We start from the raw sequence: 16,643 nt of genomic DNA, 5'->3' as shown, positions 1-16,643 counted from the left end.
GGAACAGCAAGAAGAACGACACAGACTCTCTTATGCATTGAACAGGAGAGCCTAAGATTTATTACCTCAGATCTTCTTTTATAGACCGATACATGAAAGTAGAGAAAGGTAAAACTCTTATTGATTAGTAAACTAACACATCACCATCATTGGTCAGTGGTGTACACCACCCCTTGACCTTCTCTTGCAAGAAAACAAGAAACTGACAAACAGCACCTGCAAGGCTGTTTTCTATCTCTGAGGATTGTTTTAATTCCTCCTTATGATTTCCCAGGCCACTTTCTCAGGCAAGACTGAGAAAGTTATGCAGCCTGATTTTCCACAGTCACTGTGCTCCCTGCTTTTACTCATAGTTAGCATCCACAAAAAAAGATTTACTCTAAATTATAAATCCTGTCTTCAAATTGCTCAAGCAGCCTTCCATGGAAAAAGAATCCTAACATATAAAATATTTTATCCAAGAATACAAAATATATTATCCAAGAATAAAAACATTATATAGAAACAGAGGGAGCACACTTTTGTCTAAGAAACAGAGAAAACTGAAAATTGTGGCAAAATGTCAATCTCTTTTTCTGGTCTCAGCTAACTACATTTCAGTTCAAGAGAAACAAATAAGGAGATGCAGTGAGTTATATGAAACAGTAGCAGAGGGACAGAAACCTCCCACAAGGTCTGAGCAGCAGCTGTGAAAAAAGGAAGCTGTTTGCACAATGCATCCTGTGGATGACCAATACAGCACATTTGTACGCAGCGGCTTACTTTCTCCCTTTTCATTCCCTTCCCAATGGCAGAGGGTGTCCCAACACCTGGCCAACTCAGGCCAGAAGGTGACATTCAAAGTTTAAATGAAGCAGCAAGGAGTTCAAAGCTGCGGAAGAGGTGATACGAAACATCTGCTCTTTCTGAGGTACATATAGGAGGTATCATGGGGAATTTGACTTTTGAAATGGCACTGGAAGCACCTCATGAGACCAGACTGGCATTTGCAGTTCTCTTTGGTAACACTCCTCCCATAGTAATACCATCCCTGGATAGTTAGGATGGAATGTATAACAAGCAGGACTGTACAGATGCTTAACATAATGGGATAAATATCCAGAGTTGAGGTCCTTGGGTGCTCCCAAAGTATGAGCAGCTAGATACTACTTTGACTTCTCTCTTTATATTACTAACACTCATTGTTTCCTGAGATTTTGCAATTGGTGCCCAAGCATGTATCTATAGGTGTTAAATAAAACAGTTTTCCTATATAGCATTTTAAAATATTTGCTTCTTTTCCAACAAAAATTCTTCAATGGTATTCTCTAGCAGCCTCTCAAGCAAACACAAAACGATAAATCCTTTTATAAATTTACAAAATTTATAAATTTATTTATACATTTCATAAATTTATTTATCTTGTGCTTTTATTCATATCAAGAATTATAGTAAAGAATTTTTCATCTTACCTCTTTGTATTCATTGATCAGCTTTGTAAGTCCATTTAAAAGCATTGGACCTAAGGGCTTTATTTTACTCTCTGGACAACTGCAATTAGAGAAATCAACAAAACATGATCTTTTGCATTACTGAAAAGTATCTTCTCTGGTATCACTTCTCTTGACTGCGTCAAGATTAGAAATTACAATTTATTGTGTGCAAGCACAGACACACTGAGCTTCCAGGATTAAGTAAAAAAACCCCCTACTTTCTCTGAGTTTTAGTACTCATTAGTTCAGTTATATCTATTAAACAGAGTGGCCTCTAGGTAAATAGCTAAAAAACATTGTGCTTTATGAACTACTTACATGATACAAATATGATGCACAAACTGCAATGACAGACTTCTCAGTTTTGCATTTGTGTTTGCACCAAAGAGTCCATCATATACCACCTGACCAAAAGGAAAGAGAGATTAGAGAGTGTCTGCCTTAACTTTCAAAGATTTTCATTCCCCCTTTTTAAACACTGTCATCAGTAACAGTGCTTCCTACCTCTAAGTAATGGAGGAACTGTACCATGAAACTGATTAGGAAGTGTAGCTTTGCAAAATAAGCATCACCTGAATGTTAGCTGGGAACATTTCAGCAGCTTGCCGGGATCGTAGAAGATGAGGAACTATCTTTAATTTAACACGGGTACTGACTGACTCTCGTTTCATTTCTGGTTTCAGAACAGATCCCTGTCAGAAGCAGAGAAGAAATAGTGCATCATTGGACACCAGTAAACTACTTTCTGCTGCAAATCAGAACACACTGGCACAGAGAAAAAAAATTCAAATAACATTCAAATATTCAGTGAAAGCAGATATCAAGGGAAGTGAAAGATTTAAGAAATACAGATGTATTTTTAAAAATAAAATAAGACAACTAAAATTACTTATTCAGCAATTAAGAAGATAGACAACTCTGAAGGCAAATCTTACCTCCTTGGTTTTCAGTGGTATATCCCCAAGATACACTTTATACATTTTGTTGATGATAGCAGGATTGTTCCAGTCAATTAAACTGAAGGAAAAAAATACATTGAACACCAACATGTTACAATTCTGACCTTTGACTGCTTAAAATACATAATTTTGCATCATATTCATATTATTCCCAAAATTTACATAGAACTTCTCAGTTTGACTTCAAACCACTTTTCCCACATCTACATAATATATAACCATAAAGACTGTGAACCAATTACACTTTAACAATGTCTGACAACATGATATAATTTCTTAGAAACCTACATGCTCCCTTCTCTCCCACTGAAATAGGACATACAGACCACAGTAATCTACCAATTGAATATTCAACAGTAATCTGTGAAGTAGCATATATTTCTCATAAGACATTCAACATTACATATTGTCCACACAGTTATTTTTCTCTCTAGGTGAAGAACTCCAACTCAGAAGGAAAGATGAGACAAGCAGCAAAGAAGAGACTAGTTTCCTTAATCAGGCTTCATCATTTAATAGAATCATGTCCCCTGTCAAGACTGAGGCATATTAACAGACTTCAGTTGCATAAGGTTTCACATTACAAATTTGACTCCATGTTAAATAGTCCTACAGAAGCCACCTACACATTTCAAAGATGGGCCTGACTTGCCTCCTACATGAGCCAGCAAATCTCCCACTGTCAATGTCTCAGCAAACAGTATCAATAGCTCTTACTCTGGCTCTTCATGAGTTAAAAACAGAAGCATTGTCTTTAGATGATGAAGGGTGAACTGAAGGTGAGCAAAAGTTTCTGTAATAGTGACATCACTGTTTGCCAAACTTTCTAGACTATGATCCATTACACAATTAGTCTCTTTGCTCTCTTACTAAATTAAATGAAAGCATACATTTCTGGTAATCATTTACTAAAGCTTTATTGACAATTGATTCACAGAGGGCAATGTGGAAACCATTACTCTTTACCATTTGGTAAGAAAATGGCTCAAAAGTGATACCAAAAATGATCAAACCCACACAGCTAAAGCTGTCAGCTATGGAGCCAAGTGACATTTCCAGCTGCAAGACTGCGAACCACACCATCCACAGCTCAGTGGGAATACATGGCAGCTTCACAGACACACAAGGGACTTCCCCCTTCCTCCCCTCAAACACAGTCTCCCTGGAGCACTACATTTATTGCAGCTAGATGTTTCAGGAGTACTAACACCAACTTTTCCAACCATCCAGACCTTACCTCTGCTTGCTCTTTAGTTCAAGGTCTGCTGCAGTGGCAACACTGTGTCTTGTATCACTGGAGGCTACAACCAGATGTATAACAGCTTCGAGTTCGGGCACTTGCTCAGCTTCAATGAACTTCACTATCCCCAGCTTACACTGTTCAACACCAGGAAAAGACAGTGTTACTGACAAGAAAGTGGTTGTTATGTTACTATAGCAGCTCAGCTGTCCGAAATCATGGCTTCTGCTTGTTCAAGGAGAAGTGTTCAAGGAGAAGTTGCCTCCTGTCAAAGTCATCTGCAGCTAAGTACCAGCATTACCATTACAGGATACTCTGTAATGCCACTGCTAAAAAGGGATGCTTCAGAAACAGAAGACACTGCTGCAACCTTTGGGAGTAAAACTTAAAGTAGGCTGCAGTCACGGTTGCTCCCTAATCAGCTTCCGCCCCACCCCACCACTGCAAAATTCCGTAAAGCATCATGCAAAATCCCTCAAATTCCCTCACAGCAACTGAAGGCCCGGTCAGAATCAGTTACACATTTTCCCTCCAGCTTTCCATTCCTCCATCCACAATCATCCCCATTACCACCTACAATTCACCAAGGACAAGCCCCACAGCTCTAAATACCTGTTCCAGCAGCTCTGGTGTCCATGGACTATCTCCAATTACCCTTTTGGCTGCATAAAAGCTCATCCCTGGAGGTGGCTGAGGGATTCCAGGCCCGCCCATGCTACTTGATGAAGACCCCTGGGCCGAGGGCACATTTTGTCGACTTTGAGATTCATTCAATACAAACCTAAGCACTCAGGAAAAGATTTTTATTAGAGCCTCTTCCAAACCACATTACCAACTGAATTAGATTTTGGAACTGAGAAAGACACATAACTTGTACAACTTGATTATTTTTCTTTATTTAATGCCATGATTCTAACACAAGACAGAATTTGAGACTCCGCTACCAATTATCCAAACATATTCTGCAAGAGCCTTAACAATGTCATTGTAAATGAAAACAAACCCAAGTTGGAAAATGGAAGCATCCACTGGCATTTTCAGAAAGAGTTCTTAGCTTACAAACCAGAAAAAATTATCTCTTTTGTATTAGAAGTAAATACTCATGCAGTGCTACATCCAAGAAACTCATGCTAAAAGCTCCAATATTTGTTTGATTTCTACAAAGAACAGAAACCTAACAAGAGAAACAATGAAGCATATGCAACATGAGTGGCAGGAAAAAAATCCTGATATAAAAAAAATAAATAAATGAGATCCTGTCTTGGAAAATGGCAGCTTTAGTACTGGGCAGGGAAGGAAAGCAAAAATAAAAAGCAGTTTACAGAGGCTGTTGTTTTGTAAGACCAGCTAGTCTAGCTGCCTTGTACGCACCTCCATGAGTGGAGTGGCTTTTCATAAAAGCCACCCCACCTCTCCATGTATCCTTGGAAGCTGGCCTAATGGCCTCAAAATTGCAGTGCAGAGACCAACAAGAATTATTTTGCCCTAACCAGCCTCCCATTTTGCATTCAGCACACAGGCAACAAAAAGAAGTAAACAATCTCAACAATAAGGATTCACTCCAAGACTCGTAAGTTAAAACTTTAAGCACTTTATTACGAGCTTTAAGCCCCACAGTTGAGCTTTCTGGTTGCTTTACTGCAGCAAACAGGTAAGGCTAATTCAGAACTGGGCAATGATGTGTGGAGGAAGCCCAGCCTGACAGGAATCCTCCCTGGAGATCTGTCCCCTAAGAAAAGACAAAACCACCTAGTCATGGTGACTAAGCTGTGGACCCCTTCCTGCTTCAGGACCCCATGTTATCTCCCTGTTAAGTATTGGTCATCTTAGCCCAGTCTCAGACTGTTGGTCCCCTCCTAGATTCTCCCCTTCCCTATCAAAACACCAGCTTTTGCCCAGTTCAGGGTTAGACCATCACTGGCCCCCTTCAATGAAGCCTGCACTAGAGACTTTCTGTGGAATGCCATATGATCTTCCCATCTCTTCTCTGTGTCGGCTGGAGTAACCCCTGAACGGAGCCGGCAGGGCTGAACAGAGCTGATCACAGAGCAGCAATCACTTGTAAAAGAGCTGGGCACCTTAAGCCTTTTCCCATGCTCCTAAGGGTTACCCCTGGCTGGAGACTGCCTGGAAACCCTGGATGGCAGCTCTCCCCCAGGACATCTATCTGTCTATCTGGGCTTGTTGCTGGCAGAAGCTGGGGTTGGACAGGCCCTCAGGCTCCAGCTGCAACAAGACAGACCAAGTTCTAACAAGCATAAATTAGCTGTAAAACACTACAAACAGCCTCACCCCAGGGAGCAAGACCTTAAGAGACAGACATTCAGAGCCACAGGCTAGCTCAAGACACTGTAGCACCTTCTGGAAAGAAAATTAAAACTTTCACCTCCTATTTTCAAATGTCTCTGAGTGTTTTCTCAGAGGTCTCTTCCAAACTAAATGATTGTGTGATTTAAAAACTCATGCTTGGCCAGAGTATTAAAGCATGGAAGGGAGTGAAGTCTTGCTTGAAGGCCCAAGGACTTCGTCTGTTGAAGCTACAGCCATGATGAAACTAAGAGCAATTAACCTGGGTCAAACGGAGTGTGCATCATGAACAGAACAGGTATTCGAAACTATAAGCTGCAAGATTCTGTATATTCAAACAAAAGGGAAGTGGCCCCTGAATTATCTGATGAGAAGCATGGCCTCCAACAAATCTGCACGGAGAAAGACCATGTGCTCATTATTTTAAACTCATTCCTTTAGGTTAATCTATGCAGGTGAGCAATTATGAGCTCAAAAAAAAAATATAAATTATCATACTTGCACCAATCCTGTGAGACTTTTATTGCTAGAAAAAATATGAATGTATTCTACCATAAAAATAATTTTTATTTTCTTTCAGAGCAAAAGCTCCCCTAGCAATACAAAGACACAAAAAAAAAGTTAGTAGAAAAAACGTTTTGAGAACGTATTAAATTTAGACATTAGATGGTTCCTAATAAGCAGTGATCAGTAAATTTAAGTTGGTCTGTACATTCTTCTTGCTTTCAAAAACAGTGTTTACACTAAGAAAACATCGTTGCAGTTTGAATATTTTTCACCAGAAGACAGACAAAAGAAAAATCTTGTTCAAAGGTTCAACTCTGGAAAGCACTAATTTTTAGAGAACATGTTTGTTTATGACCTCAGAGGAATAAGCCTTAAAACCGAACTGCAGAAAGATGAGCACGTATTTTTGTCAGGCTTCTGTTTGAAAGGTAGCTCACACGTCTCATAGTTTCACTTTGATCTCACAAGAGGTAAGGACAGAATTGTGTATCACCAAATTGAGTAGAAAAAAGATGTTTTATAAAGTAAGGAAGATGGTGATAGGGTTCTTAAAATTATCAACTTCTCTGTACCTTTACACTGATTTCATTCGAGCCAGGAAGTAACAGTGTACTTTAAATGAGTTTTCATGGGTGTAGTTTGTACTGTTTCACACATAAAGAACACATTAATGCTAGAGAAGACCAGTACCAGTCATAAAGCAACTCACCCATAAGGCATAAGAAGAACATCCAACATAAAGTCCAAAAGCAGCTGTACAGTCTTTGGTTTTTCAGCAAGATTAAACGGAGAAGCTGCTGCTTTCAATGGTTCAGCAGGGTATTTCATGTGAAAAAGGGTTGGTATTAGAAGATGCATTAGGCTGAAAAACAATTACATTTACTGCAACCATTTAAAAAAAACACACCTGTTTATTTATAACACACAAGAGAGAAACCTTTTACAACAAACCTGGTCCTTAATAGCAAAAAAAGAAAATCTTAACAAAGTTAAACATCTACACAATCCACTGGCCTCTATTTATCACCTGATGTACTTAAAAACAGAAAGCAGAAGATAAATTGGGATTTGTCCTTAAAGTGGAACATATGTGTCTGCATGCATGCAGACATTTGGAGAGATAAAATCATTGTTATTGTCCAGATTTTTGACAGTTTCAAAATTATGCCACAAAATACAGTCTAGGACCGTCTCATCCTTAAGAAACACTGGCAGACACATTGGTTGTATACCACCACAGCCAGATTTTCCAAAGCTCTCTTCGCTCATGTACTTGCTCATGTACAAGAAAAACCATGTTCCAAGTATTTTCACAATAGTCTCATTAATGGAAGCAAGATTTTACTGCAAGACCCTTCAGTAAAGTAATTTTAAAAATATTTTTACACCATCACAGTATGTAGAATGAATGAAGACATGGCTTTGGTGACATTTTCCAATATCAGTACAGTGAAAACTCATCTCAGTGCAAGTAAGAACCAAGCCCATCAGTTACAGTTTTTTTGAGGTTCTTAGTAAACAGCAGCTCCTGACAGTCTTTTTTTTCAGGTATTACAACTTAGCTAAAATTCCTACTTGAAACGCTATCTCTCAATTTTAAGTGGTCAGTCCAAGACATCTAGCACTGCTCCTGCAGCTGGTCAGAGGGTATCTACTGAAGGTGTCTGACCTTAACCTGGAAATTAGAACTTGAAGATGCATGGGGGATATGGAAAGGCATTTCACTGCTATCATAACACAGACCTCCTATCATATAGGGAGTCTGCTGCTGCAGATTCTGTATACTATTAGAGCATTAGACTATAAGAATTTTTTGTACCACCCAAATGACTGAACTACGGATCCAAATAGCACATGCCAAGAACATCCTAGTAAAGAAGACAGCACTAAGGAAATCTCTGAACAACTGATACACATTATTTTACTAAAACAATACCAACAAAATTCACTTCAAGAGTAAGTAGTTATACCTGTCTTGTTGTGGTTGAGGCTTCCCTTCCATTGCAGTGAGAAGGGTTGGAGCCAATTCACATTGTTTTTCCACAGGCAGACGGGGGTATCCCATCTTAACATAAATTATGGTAAAATTCTAAAGGGGTAGAAAAAGCACACAGTATTGCAGTAATGAAAAAGAAGTATGTGTTCCTTATTCTATTCTTGTATCTTCTGTTACATAATTGGGTACAGGAAACGACATATGCTTTGTAAGACTAATTTCTTAAGTCTAAGACTTATCAGACTGACAACCATTAAAGTAGAGACTCAGCAAGGACTACTCAGAGAAGCTCTCGCTAGACGTCTACTTTAAAAGATAGAAAAAACAATTTAAAAAACTCTCTTTGGTTTATCTTTCTCACTGCCAATTTCACCAAAAACAGCTGCAACTAAGCAACAGCTTAAAAGAAAGCAAATGCAATGATCTGTCTTACATATTTCTGAAATAAAATAGAAAACAATATTTAATAAATACAAAGTCATTAGCATAGAGAAAATTTCTCTTGAAAACATGTTTCTAAATCACCTTATCTAAAAGCTGCAAATGCTGTTAAGAGTCCAGTGACAGGACAGCACAGCAAAGCAATACTGAATACTGGACTATCTAACTATCTAGCTGTTAAATGCTGTTCATCTAAATCCAGCCAAGAACTGCAGAGGTAAGAGTTGTGTTCCATGACCTGGCTGAAAGAAGTGCCAAAAAAGAGTGCTGTAGTTCAGCACACTACTTTGTACATGACACTTGAGTTAAAACACTATAAAGCCTTATGATGCAAAGCAATATATATCACTGAGAGACATGAATGAAAAGACATTTTTGACAAGCCCAGCCAAATGCAGGGTTTGTCAAGTATGTCTTTAAACAAGATAGCTTGTTTTGCTCTACAAAATATATGCATTCCAGAAGTCTTCTGTAAAAAGTGAATTCCAGATAATGCCACTTGCTTAGGACAACCTAAGATTACTTTTATGAATGTCACTGCTGTTTAAAGTCTAAATATTTCTCCATACATTTCTAAGATGTTATATTTTTAATTTATGTTACATACGAGACTGGATAGTAAAACGAAAAGTACTAAGTTTCCCTATGACTTAATCACTTTCGTTTGATGATTTGCAACAGACCTAACAAAACTGAAATGTAAACTGTTTCACAGTTTCAGAAAAACATTTTAAAACTATTTTCACTTTTTAAATTAGATTGAACAAAATAATCCATGAAATTTTCACCATTAATAACGTAACATTTTTGTCATCTTGCTTAGCTAATGTTCTGACTCTAAAACCACATAACAATACAGGTTCTCATATGTTCAAAGAGACAAAGGCATTTTAAGTAAAAGTCTGATCCTGCAGATATCAGGATAAGGATTGGCAGCTGCTTGCAAATGCAGCTTCTACCAATGAACAGACCCTTCACAACACAAGCAATGACAATTCATACAATCATGAAATATCAAGAGTAACTCAGCAATTCGAACAGCAAAATGCTTTATGAAACTAAGTTTCACCTACACCAGACTATAAAATTGAGTATGAAAAGAGCCCTTAAAACATCAACCTCTTAGCAATTACATACTCAACAGGAAAACTGAGAGAGCTAAATACAGGAGCATTGAAGAATATTCTGCTTGCTAAAGTAAAGCAGCAAATAGCCTTGGAAGAACAGACACTTACAGTGACAAATGACACTGCAGAAGGGTCTTGATATTGAACTAGCAATGTCTCTACTGGAAGCTGAATTTTTGGTCGACTTTTGATGCGCTTATTCAGATGAACCAGCAGCTCCATGACCTGACAGGAAGAAAAAAAAAACCAAAAAAACTTGAAAGAACCGTCATTAATGTTGCTACTTTGGGATCCAATCATCAAGTTTAGGCCAATAGGCAAGCTTAGCATAAGCAAATCAGGTCTGGTCTAATTGAATATTTAATCTGTAAGAGAACAGCAGCAATCATTGTTAAGTACTATCTTGAAATCACATCACTGTTAAGATAAACACAGAAGTCCCAAACCATGCCGCAATCAATAATATCCATCAACAGAAATATAAGAAAGAAAGGATTACTGAAGATGACCAGTTCGAGAGAACCAGTTTGGTTACTATCTGACAAAACTGGCTCTGGCTTGGAATCTCCATTGCTGCTCCATACTGAGCTGCAGAATAATGCAGATTCACAAAACAGTCAGGGGGGAAAAAAAAAATCCCACCCATTACAAAGTTATTTACTAAGTAAGTGTATGAGAACTCTTTGGAGTGGATCATTACAGAACTGAAATCCTTCAAACAAGAGAAGCCAACAGGAGTGCTGTGAAAGGTAGAAGCAATGTGCAGTCCTGCCTGGGCAGGCAGAGCCCCAGCAGCAATGCCAATGGGAACAGGCAGTTGCTTGAGGGGAATGGCCCTGGGCTCTGACAGACAGCAGGCAAAACTGGGGCTACAGTGTGTTGAAACAAGAGAGGTGCACCATGGTATTTGCCCATGATGACGACTACCAAGCAGCAAAGTTGGAGCCCAGAGGGTTTGTACAATCTTTATCCTCAGAGGTTTTCCAAGATCCATCTTGATAAAATCTCTACTTTCATCCTGAACTGAACTTGTAATGGACTGTTTTAAATAGGATATTGGTCTGGAGACCTCCTACAGTTCCCTCCAATGTGAATTATCCCATGATTCTACAGTCCTATTAGGTAGTTTCTTAGCATCACCAAAGTGCCATTTGTAAATCTGAAGGAAGTATTGTAACTGTATGAAGGAAATTGAAAAACTACAGCTTCTACTCTGAAACTATTACCCATTCTGAGAAATCACACTGAACATCTGCTTGCAAACTTTATCAGATTCTCAAAAAAAGTGGTGCAAAAAAATGGAAGTGACATTAGATGAAGTGAGCTCAGTTCCAGCAAAACCAGTCAGAGCCAGTACTAGATTCATGTTGAATCAAGCAATTCAAGCCAAAAAGCCAGGGTGTCATGTGTTTTTGAGGGATCATTGTCTTGGTCATAGTATGCTGAAAAAGTAGCTAAATTGCTGTCACTGAAGCCCCTAATGGAAACTGCAGAACCAAATGTATGCATTTGAGCAGCCTCTTAGACACTATCTTTACATCTGCTCCATGACTAGGTCTCAAACAAAATCATGTCCAGCTGTAATGCAGAGAAACTTTGGAGCTGACTGCAAGCATGTGATTGAAACCAGAAATAAACTAGCAAACTACCACTGACAGCTACCAGATTTTCCTGCTGTAAATTTATTGCAACAGTTACAAATTCATAGGATTTTAGAGAGAAAAAAACCATCTGCACAGATCTCTTTGAAAAAGTGCCGGAGATACTAAGACAGAATTCAAGGAATATGTTCAGATTACCAGTGGTGGCTGGTAAAAAGACATAGCTGGATTTGGGTATGTGTAAGGGTTTAGCTCACGTCCTGTTTCTCTAATCATTAATGTCAAACAAGTGAGCTAAAGAGCTCATCAGTAGTACTCTTCAGACCAAGAAGCAAACATCTGCACTTCCGACTTCTTTTGTTTTTGCTGGCCTCACATGGGATGCATTTAAAGTGTCAACAGTATCCAGTCTGGCACAAACACTGCCAGTGCAAAAACAATTCCTGGAGCTCATCTGAAGAAGCAGAGTGAAATTACCCTGGATTAGTTCTTTGTGTGACGTCACTAGGACAACTGATTTCGTAGAAGACATCCTAGAGTAATTTAACTCATTTGACAAACTGTGGTCTGAAAAGGGATTACTTCTTTGGTCCTAAATGGATTAAGAAGGTATAGGCATTACAAGCTTATCTCCACAGTTAGAGTACATCCTAGATCTGAAAATGTATGAGGACAATGAGTTCAAATTACTAAATGTTGCAGCAATAGTGACCCCACAGTCATAAAATTAAGGGCAGCAATAAAACCAACAAAGGAATACATTAAGGCAACAGGAAGAAAAATGTTATTTAATTTCCCCTTTTTATTCTAGCAGTATAGGCTTGAGGACAAAGTTAGTCTGGGGAGTCAAAGTAAAATTAGAACATAGTCAATCCTTCTGGTATACTTGTGAACTAATCCATGCATCTAAAGTTAGGTGAAAGAAGTCCTTGAAAAACTGTACACTTAGCAGCATACTCACAACATACAAATGTTCTTATTTGCTCATATCTCTACTATCAAAAGCTACGCTGTCAATTCAATTAAAATTATGTAAGCTTTTGAACCATGGTTAACTATACTGGCACACTTTTTTATTGCTGTCGGTGGTGGGTTTATGGGTTTTTAACAACAACAATCACTGCAGGAGAGAGACATGACATGGGGTGTCAGTTTTGTCACTGGTAACAGGAACCACTGAGTTAATAAAGAGCTTGCCCTTCTATTTCCATTCTACTTATTACCTTTATTAGATCAGCTTTCCAATCACCTGAATGCTCATGTTAAATAATACATGTTTCCATTTTGCTTACATTGCCATAACATGATTTAAGCTGGTGCTGAACATCAAGAATATTTTTAGTTATCTACCAGGTAAAATTAGCAATGGAAAGTTAGGTATTTGAAAAGGCAGCAGAATTCTTAGCATGTTTTCCCACTGTATTAAACAACATACAAGTGCATGAAGTCTGACAAGCTGAGTTCCAATGTAAGTAATGGAAAAGGGGAACGTGCACATCAAAACAACTTACAGATATTAATCAGAATAAAACACTGACAGTCTTCCCCTCATCTCTGTCTCACTGATAAATTATTTTGCTATGTGAAAAATACCAAATTAGAAAAAATTCAACACATACAGAATCTCTCTCCCTGTATTTTGAATTAATTATGAAAACAGAATACTGAAAAAGTCAAATGCCCTTCACTGATACGGTAAGGGCAGAATTCAGGGTAATCTACATGGCTGTAATGAATTAAACAAATATCAAAAAGTACATGGAAGTGCTGTAATTGCTTGTATTGTTATCATCTGGTGTGGATGAAAATCTATCGTTTAAACACCTAAAAGGAAGAAGAAATGCATTTTATTTCTTTATTCACTCTAATGCAAAAACTGTGAACTACTACTACAATACACCCTTAAGTAGGCTGTGTGATTTCAAGAGGCCTCTTAAAATTTAATTTTCAAAAGACTAGTCTTCCCTCTTTCCTGAATCTTCCAACACTCCAAAATAACTGACAACACATTCCAGCTTAGAGAAAAAAAATCATACAAAAATACCCTAAGAAATTTCACCAGCTGGTTAAATGCCTTTCTTCACATCTTCACATACGGCAACCAGGTATTCAGAAGAACCCCCCATCCTCAGTTAGAGCAGCTGTCCTTCAGCACAGTGGAATGGAATGATATCCATAGATCCACTTTCATGTAATCACTCTTAGGGCCATGTTTTTTGTGCAGAACTTTGAAAATAATCTATGCTACAATTACTTGCAGGTTCTGAAATCAACTTATAAATGAAGTATTATCAATTCCCTATTTATACAAGATAGAGGGACTTATGAAACTTAATCTGCACTCTGCTCCAAAATGTTCCAGTTCACTCCTATTACCAGACCTAAAACCCAATGCAAATAACTGAATTACCCAGTTACATATTAAATTCCACTTCTAAAACTGCTTGATCCTTGCTCCTTTTGACTGGTTACAGGCAACAACTAAACAATTTTGGTCATTTGTGTATATATCAAGGTAACAGAATAAATTCTGTGATAAAGCTGTCTTCTGTGCCATGAACTGAATTTTTTCAAGTAGGTATCACAGTCCATCTTCAAAATTACTTGGTTCTTGCTCTTATTCCAGTTATCTGCCAAGTGAATGACATCAATGAGTATGGCTTCATGGTATTTTGTACACAGAAGCTTGCTTCACAGGTGCCCTAAGTCAGGTGGAATCACAGCAGCCCTGAAAGCCAAGGCAACTGTCCCTATGGCAGCAAGCCTTCATCCCAGCCTAACTCAGAGCTAGCTGGCCTCAAGTGTAAACAAATACTCCACACATCTGCAAAGCCCGTGCTGCAAGCACTGACTGTTTTGTTTAAGCTCTAACAGGTGTAATGAGCCAATTCCCTATTACAGTAATGATTATTTTTCCTCAAAGATTAATTTTCTGAACAGAGAACATCCAAGCACAGCAAATCATGATACATCATGGGTATTTCCTTCTCCCTGATTAGGACAATGTATTTTTATGGTAAATAGAACCCTTACCTTTTTGCGAACTCCTTCCTGTGTGCTGGACAGCTTGAGGAGAACAGGGGGTAGGAATTTGGAAATAATGTTCTGTAACTGCTCATCTGTTTCTGCATGGCCAAGACGCAAGAACACACGCTCCAACTGATCTGCAATTAATTAAAGGAGAAAAAAAAAAAGGAAAAAGAGAAACTGGTTGAAACTCAAAATTCCTGTAGCAAGATTCCTGTTTTCCTGAACATCCTCTAACTGACTTACAAGAAACGCTGCACAGTGTCATTAGTGTTTTTATATTTCAACAGCACTCATCACAGATTTTTAACACTAAGAAAACCCTTGATTGTAGAAACCAGCCTGATGGCTTCCAGCACCAGCCAGTACTTCACAAGCGTATGGAGACCTCTCCTAGCAAAGACAAAAACAATTAAGGCTGCCTTTTTAAGTACAGTCCATACACCTGAAAGCACAAGAAACAAGCTACAGAGAAAAAATCAGTTTTCTGAAGCTTGAACTGTTCCAGGGTAAATTTGATACTCATAAGTTAGGGTTACAGGAGAATTCGTATGACACCTTGACATGGGCTAATGTGTCCAGCACCTGTCCACTAGGGCACTTAGGTCTCCCAGTAAATCTGAATAAATGTTGGCTCAACCAGTTACTTATTTGTTATAAGTAGCTTATCTGTTTTCAAAAAGACAGCACTATCATCAATAGGAGTAAAAGCACACGCATGAAACGTAGGACACGCTGCTGTCATCCTATTATCACTCCACAAAGTGGTTGGAGTGTTTTAATTCACCTTTCTCTGGCTGGCTGATCTACTCCCCAAATGCAGAAAGGAACAAACAAAAAATCATTTCACAAAAACAGGCAGCACCAAAATCTGCTGTCAATAGCTCAAGCACAAAGGCTGAGCACCGTTTGCTTTTATAAAAACAAGGTTAAAAGTCCTTACTTTAAGGACCAGCATGCAGCTGTCCCAACAGCTACATCACAAGCAAAGCAAAGCCTCCCCAGCAACAGTAGCATTCCCAACAGCTGGACTGAGAAGAGTTCTTGTGCACAGGACCAGCAGCATCTGTTTTTCATCCTGCAGCAATCGAGCCCCAGACCCACAGGCAGCAAGGAGACAATGCTTTTGAAGGACTAAAGGTCTTAAGACATTCTACAAGGAGGAAATTATTTCCCCAAAGACTAATGTAAAGGCATCTATAGCAAGCTGAGATTAGAGGGAGACCTAATAATAAGAGAGAGGGGCCTCCTTCTGCAGAGTAGGATCATTGACCTGGCTGTAAAGGACTACAGTGGGGCAAAAAAAAAAAAAAGAAAAAAGCACTCCTGCATGTCAGCAGTAAAGACTGAGGTGAATGGACATGCTTAGGACCAAAGCAAACAAAAGGGATGTTGAAATGCACACACAGCTCTAACCAGCAAACCTATGATGATTTAGCTTCAGAAGCCTTTACTGTCCTATTTTTAAAACCTGCGCTATCCCTGCATTCATAGCATCGTTCCTCCTCTGCCAGATGCAGATTAAACATAAACACACCACTTCCAAGATTTTATTTTTTGCTGAGCAAATATGACAGGCATCTGAACAGAGGATGATGAAATTTCTACTGTCAAGGAAACTACAAGCTAAAATTCTGCAGCATTTATAATATAAACTGAAGATATGAGTCAATCTCATTTCAGACAGATTTCACAGACCACTCAGGTTGTCAACTAGTCAAGGGCTTTATAATACTTATCTCATGTTTCAATTTTTAAAAAAATAATGACATTTGATTTCTTTTCACCTGCCTTTTTGTGTCATCCTTGCCCCTCCCATCCCAGTGAGCCCTAATTCAAGGACCTCCCCTCACCACCCTAGAGATAGTGAGGGACTATTGAAGTCACATCAAGCAGCTGAAATTACTGAAACAATGAATAAAAAACTATCAAATCTTCCCCCTTGGACCTAGAACTCCAGAAGAAC

At 38.6% G+C, this 16,643-nt stretch overlaps 1 protein-coding gene across 7 annotated transcripts in view; it reads right to left on the bottom strand.

Moving 5' to 3' along the window:
• The window catches only part of ECPAS (Ecm29 proteasome adaptor and scaffold), a 64,300-nt gene that overhangs the window by 39,215 nt on the left and 8,442 nt on the right, over positions 1–16,643 (bottom strand). For 5 of the 7 annotated variants that reach the window (XM_086868340.1, XM_086868333.1, XM_086868339.1 and 2 more), the window contains exons 2-11: positions 14,684–14,814; positions 10,158–10,274; positions 8,456–8,574; positions 7,195–7,347; positions 4,284–4,452; positions 3,669–3,808; positions 2,408–2,489; positions 2,045–2,164; positions 1,791–1,876; positions 1,452–1,530 (exon numbers count right to left, since the gene is read on the bottom strand). In XM_086868340.1, coding sequence (XP_086724466.1) covers positions 1,452–1,530; positions 1,791–1,876; positions 2,045–2,164; positions 2,408–2,489; positions 3,669–3,808; positions 4,284–4,452; positions 7,195–7,347; positions 8,456–8,574; positions 10,158–10,271 — 1,062 coding nt within the window. In that variant the 5' untranslated portion in view covers positions 10,272–10,274; positions 14,684–14,814. Of the gene's footprint in view, positions 1–1,451; positions 1,531–1,790; positions 1,877–2,044; positions 2,165–2,407; positions 2,490–3,668; positions 3,809–4,283; positions 4,453–7,194; positions 7,348–8,455; positions 8,575–10,157; positions 14,281–14,683; positions 14,815–14,923; positions 15,071–16,643 lie in introns of all 7 variants that reach the window. The other 2 variants (XM_086868335.1, XM_086868336.1) reach the window with 2 other exon arrangements.

Source organism: Cyanistes caeruleus, chromosome Z, assembly GCF_971803275.1.
Source record: "Cyanistes caeruleus chromosome Z, bCyaCae1.hap1.1, whole genome shotgun sequence".
Classification (NCBI taxonomy): Eukaryota; Metazoa; Chordata; class Aves; order Passeriformes; family Paridae; genus Cyanistes; species Cyanistes caeruleus.
The sequence above is the reverse complement of the archived record's forward strand: the minus strand, read 5'-3'. Positions and strand labels throughout refer to the sequence as shown.